Genomic DNA, 14,909 nt, shown 5'->3' on the forward strand with positions numbered 1-14,909 from the left:
ACACTAGTAACTAAGATCCTTTTGGGTTGAACAGTTCTCTGTTCTTCAGTATTTGTGATATAGTCTGAGTGTCAGAACGTCCAGGCCAGTGAAAAAACAGCTTTCAGACTCCCCAGGGTGGACTGCTGGTGGGGATCCATGATTATTGGGGCTCCTTGGTTATGGGGATCCATGGTTATGGGGATCTATGGTTATGGGGATCATGGTTATGGGGATCCATGGTTATGGGGATCCATGGTTATGGGGAGCCACGGTTATGGGGAGCCACGGTTATGGGAAGCTACAGTTTATGGGGATCCATGATTATGTATGGGGAACCACAGCTATTGGGAGCCACAGTTATGGGGAGTCATAGTTATGAAGATCCTGGCACAGAGGAGTGTTTTCCATCTCAAAGCTAGGATGGGAAGAGAACTGCAATGATGTAGCCACCACGTAGCTGTTTCCTAAGAAGAAAAATTAGGCCTCACTGTCTCCGAGTTTGGGTGTTGCAGGGGAGAGATGTGAGAACCCTTGGTTTGCAGGGACATTTCAGATCGCCTTTGTGAACGAAACTCAATAAAGCTTGCAAAACACCTAGAAAGAACCATACTAGATGCCATCCCCCATGTCACCAGAGGGTGATCACAGTCTCCGCAGGCAGCTGCGGCTGCAGGAGCATTCTTCCTCTCCCTGGCACATGGGACCCATGAATGGCAGCATCTGACATCTACAGCTATTGTAGAATTTGAACCTCCCATCCCAGAGCGTGCCTTCCAGCTTGGCCCGTCTGGCCTATGTCCCAGAAGTTCTCAGCAAGACCACAGGGCTTTAGAGCCACCACAGAAGAACCATTTTCTCATCACTTTTAAGGTCATTCTGAGATGTGAGGTTGTGGTTTGTTTATTGGATCATTACCTCGTTCATTCAGCAAACCATCACGAGTGTAGATTATCAGGTAGACCATTCTTACAGGTGCTCAAAGTTGGGAGTGGGTGGGCTACATTATTTCAAACAGACTTTTTAAATACACAGCAGAAAAAAAAATACAGCAGTTGGGGATGTAGCTCAGTTGGCAGAGGGCTTGCCTAGCGTATGTAGGGCCCTGGGTTTGATCCTCAGCAAGGCACAGACTGAGTGTGGTGGCACACGTGTGTAATCTCAGGTAGGAGGATCAGAAGCTCAAGGTCATCATTGGCTACGTGGGGAGTTCAAGACCAGCCTGGGCTTCAACTCACACTTCATGAATTCTCAGAACTTTGATCTCAAAGTATTTTAACTCTTAGACCTGTGGGAACAGGAGTTTTCCCTACACAGATGTCCCTACATTTCATTGCTAACATACAGGCAGCAGACTTGCTTACTTGTGTCCAACTCTCTTTCCAGGCTCAGCAGGAGCTGGTGAAGCAACTTTCCATCCTGCCCAGGGACAACTACAGTCTCCTGAGCTACATCTGCAGGTGAGCCTCGCGGTGTGGAGCCCCAGCCTCCAGCCACAGTAGGAAGAAGCCCTGGGGAGAAGAGGAAGCCATTTCTAAGATCCCAGATTCTGGTCTGGCACTGTAGAAGGTCAATTTCATTCACGTAGCTCTGAGGGGGTGTTCTTGCACGCACTCCTCAGGGATCCTTAAGAACCTGTACACAGAATGGGCGTATTTCTTCCTTCAGCTTTGTCCCAGAGTATGCACGAGAACCTGGAATCATGTTGTCCCCAAAACTAGCACTCTGGAAACGTTCACTCTAGGCCGCCATTTTATTTTCCTGCAGACTTTTTGGGGACCTACTGTGTGAGTCCTTGGGGCAACACCTTGCAGGTGGACCAGCCCAGGTCTGCTGTGCTGAGAATCTTCACCCCACACACACCTCCATGTTGTCTTTTATTTTTCAAAAATACTAATTTCCAAATTATAAAGATGATTCCCATTTATTCTGGACACCACAAAGATACAAGAACTGTAAGTAAGAACCAAAACTAGACGCAGCCCTCATGCAGTAACTTCTCCTCTTGAGTACTTTCTCTTCCGATAAATCGTTGTTTACATCAGTGTAACTACAGGGGGATGCTTTACACCTAACTGAAACGCATGTCCTTTATCAAAAAATAAATTATCCCATAGTATGTCATTTTTCATCATGTGAACACATCATTTTATTTTATTTCTCAAATTTGGAGTTTTATGGTACTCCACTCTACCTACGTTGAAATGTTTTTTTTAAAGTACCCCAAATTCCTTTACTGATGTGCTCAGTCATTTTTGTTTTTCAAACAAGTCTGAGGACTTCAGGCTTCTGATGGGTGGAAGTGTAGTGGGATTTCCTTGTTAGACCCTGACACCTGCTGAGAGTGAGAGACCTCCATTCTCCGATCAGAGGATGCCTGTCTAAGACCTCACTGACACATCTTTCTTCTCTGGAGACAGGGATGGGGTGGGTACTAAGAAGCAAATGGTAAAGACAAAACACTGAAGCTGTTGGGCACCCATCTGAGTCTTTCTAGCCATGCTTGTTCCCAAACAATCACTGCTGAGAGATTTCCACCTCCAGCCCACCCCTCCCTTGGCTCCTCATCCCTCCTCCATCTGTGAAGTTCCAGATTCTAGTTAAACTCTCGCAGGCAGAGCCCGTTCACTCCATTCCGGAAACAGGGGGAAGAGCTAGAATTCAAGCAGTGTGCCCTTGGGTCCGGGGATTCCTCTCTCATGGCCGCTTCCCATCATCTGAAATGGGGTTTCCTGGTTGCCCACAGATTCTTGCACGAAATCCAGCTGAACTGCGCTGTCAACAAGATGAGTGTGGACAACCTGGCCACTGTGATTGGAGTGAACCTCATCAGGTCGAAGGTCGAAGACCCAGCTGTGATCATGAGAGGTACATAGGCCGATCCTGCGTGGAGAGGTGCCCAGGAGGTGAAAGCGAGAACGCTGTCCCTAGCGTCTGTATCCTGCTTGCAGCTCACAGAGCTTGCCCCTTGCCGTCTCTTCTGCATGGTATTAGCAGCCTCATGAGTAGTGCAGGAATTATGTCTCCTGCTCAGTGGTCCCAGAGCACAGTAGTCTAACCGCAGACCAGTTAACTAGTGTTTCCCCAGTCTTTTGTATGACTTTAAAATACCGTTAACCAAGAGGAGCCAACAGGGCTTTGTTTTATGAGCCGGTTCACAAGTAGGCTGCTGTAAAGCTAGGCTAAAAAGCTTTCTAAGGTTGTGTCTTGGCTTGATAAGCAAAAGCCCTGGTCTGGAGGGCTCATGTCTGGCATATGTGTGGCGAGGAAGTGTTCCTGACACCCATTTGCTTGGGTGCAATAAGATGACAGACATCACATTGAAGACCACAGCAGGAGACAAATATGCTTTTTTTTCTTGATTATTATTATTACCTACTGCCTCATAAAACCTGATCCAGGGCAATATAGGTGGGAAATGTCCTCAACAGCTCTTTGTTCACCCCACCCCCATTTTTATATCTTTATTGTAGTACATTCTCACACCAAAATATTCTACTCCAAATAATTAAGAATGGTCCCATGAAATACAAATGAGGCCTGTGGTTTTCAGGCTATCATGGAAACATCCTCTGGGAGGGTGGCACCCCTTGAGTGCTTCCAGGTTCCTGATCCATGGACCAGCACTCCAAATCTCTTCTTTCCTTCAGGGACTCCTCAGATCCAAAGAGTGATGACCATGATGATCAGAGACCATGAAGTCCTCTTCCCCAAGTCCAAGGATGCACCACTGTCACCCCCTGTCCAGAAGAATGATGCCAAGAAGGCTCCAGTGCCCCGGAGCTCTGTGGGATGGGATGCCACAGAGGACCCGCCCCTCTCCAGGACAGACAGCTGCAATAGCACAGTAAGATGCCTGCTGCCCCAGCAGACTCTTCCTTCAGTCTGGTCATTCCGAGGCAGTGATGGGTGATGCTGGGCTGTGGGTAGAGCTGGCACAGACAGACCCATCAGAATACACTGGGAAAACTTGGGGCTAGTGACATGTGTGAGAATTGCCATAGGCTGGGTTTTGGGACCTTGTCTCCAAGGCAAATTCCCAGGGAAGTTCAACAGAAAAAAATGAATGCAGGATTGCACGTGTAAGAGCTGCTAAGCATTCCAAGGGGACATGCAGAGGGGAGGGCTGTCCTGGTGATTCTGAGCCTGACTCCTTCCTCAGAGCTGGGGACGTGTTCGTGCAGTCAGCCCCATTCCCTGATAAGCCCCTCGGCAGTGTCCAACCCTCGCTTGGAGAGAAGGCTCAGAGCTCACGTTCTCAGTGCTGCCAAACACTGAAGCCTCCAAAATATAGACTACTAGAGGGTGAAAACTGACCAAGGTCATGAGTTTATAAGGACAGATTTTTTTAAAAAGGATATATAGACATTTTTTAGCAGCTTGTTTTTTTATGTGTGATCAGGTTAAAAAATTAAATTTCTATTTTATCAAGAAAGCTAACTTCAAGAAGTCATTGTTTTTTTACTGCTGAGTAGCTAGGCAGTTTGGATGCTCACCTTACTAGATCTGGATGGAGGTGGGTGGTCCTTGGACTTCCCACAGGTCAGGGAATCCTGATTGCTCTTTGGGCTGATGAGGGAGGGGGACTTGAACGGGAGAGGGGAACTTTATCGGGTGAGGGGGAGGGAAATGGGAGGTGGTGGCGTGGAGGAAGCAGAAATCTTTAATAAATAAATAAATTAAAAAAGAAAGCTACCTATGATGTTGTTAAAGATTAGAGGAAAAAGCCGCAACAAATTACTGTGATTGGGGTATTTTATTTATTTATTTTTGGGTTGGTTGGTTGTTTTGCTTTTTTTGTTTTCTGTTGGTTTTTTTGTGGGTTTTGGGGTATGGAATTTGTATGGCTGCATTATCTTACTAACTCTCTAAAACTAATTACAATGTAAAGTCAGGCAACTTTGTTAATAAATCACCCACAGTTCTTGAGAGCCATGGCTCTGCTCCCTTGTTAGTGGCTCTGAAATGACAGGTAACCACTGTGCTGAGAAAGTCAATGAGTCAGTTCCAGAGTCCACACCCCTGGAGGCTGTGAGGTCAGAGTGCACACCCCTGGAGGCTGTGATGTCAGAGTGCACAGCCCTGGAGGCTATGATGTCAGAGTGCACACCCCTGGAGGCTGTGATGTTAGAGTGCACAGCCCTGGAGGCTATGATGTCAGAGTCCACACCCCTGGAGGCTGTGATGTCAGAGTGCACAGCCCTGGAGGCTGTGATGTCAGAGTGCACAGCCCTGGAGGCTGTGATGTCAGAGTGCACAGCCCTGGAGGCTGTGATGTCAGAGTGCACAGCCCTGGAGGCTGTGATGTCAGAGTGCACAGCCCTGGAGGCTGTGATGTCAGAGTGCACAGCCCTGGAGGCTGTGATGTCAGAGTGCACAGCCCTGGAGGCTGTGATGTCAGAGTGCACACCCCTGGAGGCTGTGATGTCAGAGTGCACACCCCTGGAGGCTGTGATGTCAGAGTGCACAGCCCTGGAGGCTGTGATGTCAGAGTGCACACCCCTGGAGGCTATTATTTACCATGCTCGTTTATTGTGGTTGGGCATCTGAGGCAAGAAAGGCTTATTGAGGTGGCAACACTAGCATCCCCTAGTGCAAAATGTCACGTCTGAAGTCTTATTACCACTGCAAGACCGCGTGCTCATACAGAAGCAGGGGATTGGCTAGAAGGTATCTCAGCCCCACCTTTTCCCTCTTATGTGGGACTCATTTTTCCCTTTTCTTTTCAATTTGATTTTACACACAACTACATGGTTTTAAAAAAAAGAGTCCTAATAAGTTACCAGCTGAGAAGTCCTATACCATGTTAGCTCTTATATGATTGCTGTAAGAAAAGACCTGGCAAAAGCCGCTTAGGAAAGCAGAGGTTCCTTAAGCTTATAGTTGGAGCTTACAGTCCACGAAGGCAGTGAAACCACGGCAGCAAGGGCTTGGGGCAGCTGGTCACAGTGTAGCCACAGCCCAGGAGCAGAGAGATGAGCCCAGCTCCCATTCTCCTTTTCCTTCAGTCCAGGAAGCAAAGGCCTGTGATGGCTCTGCCCCTGGTAGGTGGGTCTTCCCACCTCCATTAACTGACTCTTCCTGGCAGGCATGCTTGGGGGATCATCTCCATGGCGAGTCTAGATTCTGGCACATTGCCAGTGTTGATGGGCACACTTCCCTTTTCTCGCCACTCACCCTCCAGTTGTCCCTATATACCTGTATACATAGCTACCGACATGACCTCAGTTTTGGCAACTATATGGTGTTTCATTCATTGACTGTGCTGTGGTCCCCTCCCCAGGTCTGGGATGGACAGGTCAGTTTTGCACCACACAGGGCTTCCATATACCATCCTGCCCACTTTGATGTGTGCTCAGGCAGATACAATTATGGGATAAATTCTCAGAAATGGGATTAGTAGGCAAGAAGGTAAATAGATTTAAATGTGTATTTTTCATACATGTTATTGGCATCTGTGCCATTTTATGCTTTCACAGCAATGCATGAAAGGACCCATGTTTCATGGAGTTGTGCCATCAGGTTTGGGGGTGACCCTATCTCATAAAGAACTGATAATTTAGTCATTTTAACTGGTCACCTGGCTGTGATCTCCTACTGATTTTAAAAAGAGGCTAAATTTTTTTTTAAAGTCTCAGGGTCAGTTTGGTTTTTTTTCCTCTGTGAACTATTTGGGGATTTTTTCTCTAAATATGTATTTATTTTGTACGTATGTACATGAGCCTGCTTGAGTACCGGTGCACTACACGCATGCAAGAGCCTGCAGAGGCCAGAAAGGGGCATCGGAGCCCCGGGGACAGGAGTCAGAGGTGGTTGTGAGCTGCTGTGTGGGTGCTGGGAACTGAAGTTGGGTCCTCTTCAAGAGTAGGTGCTCCTGACCCCTGAGCAACCTTCCAGCACAGACTTTGCCCCTGTCTTCTTGGTCATTGATATTTTCCTTCTCAGTCACTACCACAGGGGGGTCGCCCTTCACTGTCTGTGACATGCGTCACAGAGCCATTGCCAGCTTGCTCTTTGGCTTCTTACTTAGTGGGTGGCGGCATGTTTGCTTTGCCTTCTTCTTCATCTTGGAGGTCGTGGAAATACATTCAGTGGGCTTTACTGAACTTCACTAAGGGTCGTGGCCTTTGAGTCACAACTGACAAAACCGCCCAAGTTCATGAAAGGATCCTGGCTTAGGATTTTCACACAGATTGAGCAAATGATGTTAGTTTACACTCCCTCTCTAGAGTTTGAATGGGTCCCTGAACTGTCATACCACTGAGGTGGCCCACTAAGGGCGTAACCAGGGTAAACTTCTCAGGTTCCTTATCTTGGGGACATGGCACACAGAAAGGAAAAAAAACCCCTTATAATAATATCCATGGCTATTTTTTCCAGGCGAGTAGTCCTGATGCCACCAGCCCCACAGGACCACAGCCAGGTGACCAGTTTCAGGAGGACAGTGGGAAAGGCTCCAAGGAAAACCCGGGAGACTGGAAGGTGCAATCTCGTAAAAGGACTCAAACGCTCCCCAACCGGAAGTGTTTCCTGACGTCAGCATTCCAAGGAACCACTAGCAGCAAACTGGAAATCTTTAAAAATGAGTTTTGGTCTTCATCTTCAGAGGCCAAGAAAGGGGAAGGGCACAGGAGAACTTTGTCTCAAGATTTACGCCACCTTTCCAATGACCAGCGGACTTCTACCTACGACAATGTCCCCGCCCCACTAGGGTCCCCAGGGAGCCCAGCAGGTACACTCTCTCCCCCTGCCTGTGACCCCAAGAGAGATGCTCCAGCCAGCACAGACTCTGAAATGGAGTGTGGAAGCAAGAACTCTGGAGAGGACGACCTTGACTCTTTGCAGAGGATGGTCCAGCACCTACAAAAGGAAATAGAAACCCAGAAACGCACATACGAGGAACAGATCAAAACGTAAGTCCGTGCAGAGGGCCACGGAGCGTACCTGGCTCCTGTGTTTAGGAGGAAGTATATATTGTCTCAACCTTCTAAAATGTTACACCATAAAGTGTTTCAGGGGACGAACAATCTATAACAACCAAACCTATCAAAGGAGAGGACAAACGGGGAGAGATTAGGTGGGAAAGTCCTGCCCTGCTGAACAGATCTTTGGAAACTTGTGAAGCCCAATTAGCCCTAAGGGTAAATACGCTTAGCTGAGATAAGGGAACTTTCACAGTGTTCTGTATTAATGGATGTTTTCGGGGCTGACCGCCTGGTGTTGGATAGCGATTGGTGTGCTCTTCCCTGGGGAGGACTATTTCTCCACTCCCAGCATTCCTTAGCTGCCTGTTGTTCTTCGTGTAGGGTTGAAGCCTTGTGGGCCTTTCCCCATTCACTTTGGCTTGCCTTTGTTTGGGCAGTCATGTTGGTGAGGCTTTATGGATTTAGCTTTTGAGTGGTTGGAGACACAACCTCTCAGCAAACTTCCTGATATTCTGGCTCTTTTCGCTTGTTCAGTCTGTCCACCTCCTCTTCCCAGTTTTCCCAGACTTCTGGTCAGGCTCTCCAGTCCATGTTGTTTCTACTCTCCACTCCAGTCCCTGGTCAAGATCCAGCACCGCATTTCACCTGTGTTTTCTTCAAGCCAGAAGGGGACGGGAAGCTGGGAAAGAAGACTGAGTGTTGTAATGGGAGGGTCTAAAGGAGTGCGAAAGATTGCCGTAGGAAGAGAAAGACAAATGGGCAGGCAAGACTCTGAGGGGAGTCTCATAGAACCAGCCAAGGTTCTTGAATACAGAACCCGAGGCATGGCCTCAGATGACAACTTGTGTCTGCAGGTTCGCACAGGAAGGCTGCTTAGGGAAGATGGAGAATGGCACCCACAGAATGAGCTTGGGACGAGGGAGGCAGCACCCAGAGGAGGAAACGCTGAAACAAATTTCCTATCACACAGTCTGAAGTTCACCCACAGACCAGAAATTTCCTCCTTAGGCTTAAATAATGAACCATGTTCACTCATTCTTAAGGTTTAGTTCTGCACAGCTTGGCAGGGCACCTGGGCTGTGTTAGAATCTCAGCCAGTAGCAATGCCTGTCATGGGAATTCAGGAAGCCTATAGTTCATCCTCCCACCCCCAGGGCAGGATTCAGAATTCCAGTGGGACCCCAGAACCCCTGGTCCCTAAAATGTATTTCCCTTTCCTTTCCCAAATCTTGACCCCAGAGCGTGGGTCTTAGCTAGGAAGGGCTCTGCCCAGGCTGCCCACTAGAGCATGGTGAAGAGGCAGCAGAGATATGGCAGGTCTAGAATATTGAGCATCCACAGCTTTGGCTGAACTAGTCACACACAGTGCTGCAAGGTGGGAACCCAGCTCTGTTACACATGGCCCTTCTTCCAAAGGTTTTGTCTGTTTAAACATAGGGCACAATCCATAAAGTGACATGAAACACAGTAACATGAGAAATGTCACCAGGGTGTTAAGTAAGGCCCTGAAGTGCCTAGGGAATTCAGGTTTCCTGTGAAGTCTTCTGTTGGGCGGAAGGGCATACATCCAAGGCCATGTCTGGAGTGGCATTCACCAGCTGGCATTTCATGTCTCAGAGAGGCAAATGAACAAGAGGCTGTGAATGTGGAGGGAGGGCTGGGAAGGAAGGGTTTAGAGCTAATACTCTGGTCTTCTTCCCTGCAGCCTGGAGAAAGAAAATTACGATGTCTGGGCTAAGGTGGTGAGGCTCAACGAAGAGCTGGAGAGGGAGAGGAAGAAGTTCGCGGCCCTGGAAATCAGCCTTCGAAATGTGGAGCGCTCCCGGGAGGACGTCGAGAAGAGGAACAAGGTCTTGGAAGAAGAAGTCAAGGAGTTTGTAAAGTCAATGAAGAAGCCTGAAACAGAGACCAAGGCTTGAGGCTCCGAGGTGTGTGGCGGGGGCGGTCAACACCACTCTCTTTCTCCTGCTCTGATGACTGGAAAGCAGGATCACCTCCAAAGCTGGACAGGGTATCTGAGGAAAAGTGCTGTGGTCCTCAGCCAATAAACAGAAGACGGGGGTGAGCGGGAACACGCCAGGACACCTGTGACCATGTGCTGTACTCCAGGGACTGTTATTCCACTGTGGGAAGAGTGAACTGGAATCTTCCAGAGCATGGTCAGGTCCAAAGGAGACATTTAAGGTGTGTGGCATCTCAGGACTAGGCCAAGGACTCAGGACTTCGTTTTCCATGTGGTTAACTTGCCTGGTCAGACAATACGAGTCGTTTCTAAGACATGTGCAGAACTTGATGGTTAGCTCTCAAATAGTAACCAGTGAGGACTCTTTGGGGAGGCTGGACTGTTGGTACCAGAATCAAAACAACGAGGTGTATTTATAAAAATAAAATTGGCGAGGAATTTCTATTCAAATAAAGAAAAAGGAAAACAATAATTGAGCAAGGATTTTGACAACCTATCAAAATTTTATAAGAATTTAGTAAGGGGGGGCCTGGAGAGTTTGCTCAGTGGCTATGAGCACTCGCTGTTATTCCAGAGGACACAGAATCCACACATCACAACTGTCCGTAACTCCAGTTCCAGGGATCTGTCCCCCTCTTCTGGCCTCCTAGGGCACAAGGCATGCACACGGTACATATACATAAAGGCAAGCAGAACACCCCCACACATTAAATAACTAAGTATAGTAATAATAACAACAACAAAGAAATATGAATTAGGAAAGGGCACAGCAGGAGAGTCTCACGGCACATGGTTGTGTGAGCGGGGCTTATGCTGGGCTACCCTCCAGTGGCCCAAACTATGTCTGGAAAGCCTAAAAACAAAGGGTTCCAACTATGGGGGGGGTGGCCTCAGGAGTGTGGATTTGTATGGCTAATATTCAAGATGATGTTGATGATGATGATTTTACTTCATCAAAATGAAAATGAATTTGCTCTTTAGAGGGACATCTGGCACTTTTCTGTTTTCATAACTATGGCTCGTGCTGCCTGCCTCGGCCATGGTTTATTGTCCAAATGTAAAAAGTACAGATAGGAGAGTTCTGCTGAACCACCCCAATGCCCTGAAGATGGAACTGATGGAGGAAGTGTGTGGAGAGCATAGAGCATCATCTTCGAAACATGCTTGTGGAAGACAGAGAAGGGGCGGTAGGGCATTACTAAGAGCGGTTAAGGGTTAAAGGACCAGCTTACAGGCCTGACCCGCTTGAGAGATCCCTGGGACCTATATGCTGGAAGGAGAGGCCAAATTTCCCAAAATTATCCTCCGATCTCCACATGTGCATGTACATGCACACACAGACTCACAGGCGCGCACACACACACACACACACAGGCACAAACACACACACACACACACACGCAGTAAGAGGAGCAGTATAACATTCGACTTCTCAGGAAGCCCTCCTTTGTAAACTGTAGAGTCACAGGCATGGTGCCAGAAGCAGGACAGCTGACCTGAATCGATGAGTACACGAAGTTGCTTCTGCCAGCACAGGTCCTCTCACATGACCTCACGTGATTTCTTCGTGTGCTGACAGAGGGGGCATGAAAGTGAACAGCGTCACAACTCCACAGGGGATATTCTTCTGAGTATACAGTCGGGGGTCCCTGGAGTCTGTTTCAAGGCCCGCAGCATAGGAGTTTGGGTTTGGCAGCCTGCAGTCAGGATGGGTAGAAATATTGCATTTAGACCCTACTCCCCTAGTCTAGCAATGCTTTTTACCCTCATTCTGAGACAATGGAGCAGCAATTCCCACTTCAGAAGAACGGGGTCAGTGAGAGAGGAAGCAAGGACTCACGGGTCAATTATTCGGTCAGGTCTAGACCTCCCTGCCTGTGCTCAATACAGGATTATAGTAAATCCTACTCTTCTCCAGACAAACCCCCATTTTCCCTTGCTCCCTCTTGTGTGGCATGCTTAAAGCATCCTTGCCCTGCCCTCTGGCCAGCAAGGCTTCCTCTCCCTCATGGTACCAACCACGGTATGCATAGGTGCATATTTGTCTTAAATATAAGGCAGATGTGGTAATTTCTTTGAAAGTTTACAGACTGGGCGGGGCAATTTGTACCAGGCTTTGTCTGTAACGGTCTCCTCCTGGTAGATATTTGGGTGGGCTGGGGCAGGCTGGGGCAGGTTGGGGGAGACCAAGTGTGGTGGCCTTCCTAGTACAGAGCCTGCAATATGGGAGGTAAGCAATAAGCCGACTTGGTTGTTTGATGAACTTCTTTAAGCTCTGCTCAGGGAGAGGGGATTCAGGAGACAGCTGGAGACTCATAAGGGAGGAGGGCAAAGAGCTCAGAGCCTCAGCGAGTGCTGGCTGGACTCCACAGGCTCATGGGAAGATGCAAGTGTATTCACGCTGGGTAAATGTCCGCATTCCATGACTTCCTGTGCAGATACCAGTGAGGGGCCGGCAGTGGGCTCACCAGGGAGCCAGGAAACATTTGGATGTTGATACTACAAGCAAAGTGGGTGGCCTTTAACTGCATCGCATAAGGAGAAGGCATTGCCCAGGATGGGAGGTCCAGTTCCACCCATCCCAGGCTGGCATCTACCCACATCAGAGAGACAGAGATGGGTCTTATGACTCAGATTCCCAGGGCAGCGTCCAAAATTGTAGTGTTTAGGGAAGATGAATGTAACTGTGGGTTCCGGGTCAGGAAAACTCAGAATCATAGATTAACTCCTTAGTGTATCTAATCCAGCCTATGCATTCAGTGGCCGGGAAACAGGGTGTGAGACATAGCTGCCTGTTGTGAAATGTTACTTTAAGATGTGTTAAACATTTATTAGAGGTGAATATTTATGCTGTGGAATATTTATTTCATGATGCAAAAATGTGTCGCATTCTTTTATGTTGCATTTGTTTAACTCTGTGAAGCTGTGTTACTTCCCTGTCTAAAACACCTGATTGGTCTAATAAAGAGAGAGCTGAGCGGACAATAGCTAGGCAGGAGAGAGACAGGTGGGGCTGGCATTCAGAGCAGGAGAAATCTAGGCTTGAGAAAGAAGAGAGGAGCAAGAAAAGGAGATGAGGAGGATGCCAAGGGCCAGCCTTACAGCCCCACAGCTAGCTTCAGAGGAAGAAGCAAGGAAAGATATATATATAATAAAGAAGGTAAAAAGCTCAGAAGTAAAACACAGTTAAAGAAAAATGGGATACTTTAAATTCAAAAGGTCAGCTAGAAACAAGCCAAGCTAAGGCAGGGCATTCATAAGTAAGAGTTAAGTCTCTGTCATGTGTGTTTATTTGGGAACTGGGTAGTGGGCCTCCAAATAAAAAAAGTTCCAAAGTACTAAACAAGAAAATTAAGGAGACAGGGGACCTACAACCTAAAATTCAGAGATTCTTGGTATCTTTCCAGGAGTTCCTTTGCCTTAAACCTTAGTGGTGGGCTGAATCCCACTAACGTCAGATGCCAAGTACTTACAGAATCCAAAGCTGGACTCAGCTCATGGTCACAGCGAAGAACCACTGAATATGAAGCTGTTTTGTTTACTTCCTTTGCATCACCAACGCTGTTTCTGACAGCGGCTAGTATCAGCCACATACTTAGACTCACTTACGGTCTTTGACAGACATCCTGCTGCTGGGCACAGTGGGTAAAGGCCAGTAATTCCAGCAATAGAATCAGAAGATAAAGGCCTGCTAGGACCACAAATGAGTTAAGTCTAGCATGGGCAACTTACTAAAAGGAAAAGTATGAAAAGTGAGCTGGGGTTCCTGTTACTTTCTGTATTAGTCAGGGTCTCTAGCGGAACAGAACTAACAGAGTGAATCTCTACATATATAGAAAGGGGATTTATTAGAATGACTTACGGGCTTCAGTCCAACTAAGTCAACAGTGGCTGGCTATCAGCGGAAAGTCCAAGCATCCAGTAGTTTCTCAGTCCACGAGACTGGATGTCTCAGCTGGTCTTGAGTGTATATGCTGGAATCCCAAAGAAGTAGACCCTAATGCCAGTGAAGGGATGGACTTGCTAGCAATGCAAGAGCAACCAAAAAAAGAACAAAAGCTTCCTTCTTCCATATCCTGTGTAGGCTTCCAGCAGAAGGCGTGGCCCAGATTTGAGGTAGGTCTTCCCACCTCAGGATCATGATTAAAGGTGTGTTTTCCTGCTTCATAGATCAGAAGTAGATCTTCCTACCTCAAATTAAGCAAAACTCCCTCATAGGTGTGCCCTTAATTTGGGGGTTTTAATTAATTCTAGATGTAGTCAAGTTGACAACCAAGAATAGCCACCACACTTTCCCCGCGTGTGAGATGCCCTGGGTCCAATGAAGGACATAACAAAACAAACAAATAAAAATCAGATTCTCAGCTCTTGTTCCATATCCACTGACTCAGAATCATTTGGGGGAGGCCTAAAGAACTGGATACTTTAAAAATTCCCAGTTGATTCTAATTTTTATTTGTAGCCATGACTGTTAAACACATTTGCATGATCATAACTAATGATAATATTAAATGAACATCTCCCCTCTCCTGTCCCCAGTCCACACAGATCCATTCTCTGGTCTTCCCTACATGCTGCTTTTTGTATCAGTAATTCTAATAAATTCCCCTTCTATATATGTAAAGAGATTTATTTGTAATTTCTCTTACTCTAGAGAATACTGACTAATACAGAAAGCAAAATTTGTAAGACTAAGGGATGCCTAAGAGACAAAGTGGGGATTTACTATACATTCATTTCACAAATGGTAAAATATGTCCCCAAAAAGCATTATGAAAATTCAGTAATAATTCAGTCATGGACGAATTTGGGAATTCTGAGATAATGAGTTTGTTCAACTTGCTTTGAAGTTTGAGTCAAAGCATCAGCAAAGAAAGTGAGCACTTGAGGGTGGATTTAGAGTCCTGGGGGTGGCTTGATTGCGACCGTTTCCCTTTAAGAACCATATTAGAGCAAGAATCCCTATGAGCAGTCTTGGGTTACCCACCTTGAGTTCAGGGTTACTGGGGAATCATTAACACATGCTAATGTTAGCATCTCCT

At 47.2% G+C, this 14,909-nt stretch overlaps 1 protein-coding gene across 2 annotated transcripts in view; it reads left to right on the forward strand.

The window, feature by feature from the left end:
* Arhgap25 (Rho GTPase activating protein 25) overlaps window positions 1-10,343 on the forward strand; it is an 81,644-nt gene extending 71,301 nt beyond the window's left edge. For both annotated transcript variants that reach the window (XM_075983578.1, XM_075983579.1), the window contains exons 7-11: window positions 1,366-1,439; window positions 2,726-2,847; window positions 3,630-3,826; window positions 7,360-7,892; window positions 9,610-10,343. In XM_075983578.1, coding sequence (XP_075839693.1) covers window positions 1,366-1,439; window positions 2,726-2,847; window positions 3,630-3,826; window positions 7,360-7,892; window positions 9,610-9,823 — 1,140 coding nt within the window. In that variant the 3' untranslated portion in view covers window positions 9,824-10,343. The remainder of the gene's footprint in view (window positions 1-1,365; window positions 1,440-2,725; window positions 2,848-3,629; window positions 3,827-7,359; window positions 7,893-9,609) is intronic.
* Window positions 10,344-14,909: the final 4,566 nt, after the last annotated feature.

This window comes from Microtus pennsylvanicus, chromosome 8 (assembly GCF_037038515.1).
Source record: "Microtus pennsylvanicus isolate mMicPen1 chromosome 8, mMicPen1.hap1, whole genome shotgun sequence".
Lineage (NCBI taxonomy): Eukaryota > Metazoa > Chordata > Mammalia > Rodentia > Cricetidae > Microtus > Microtus pennsylvanicus.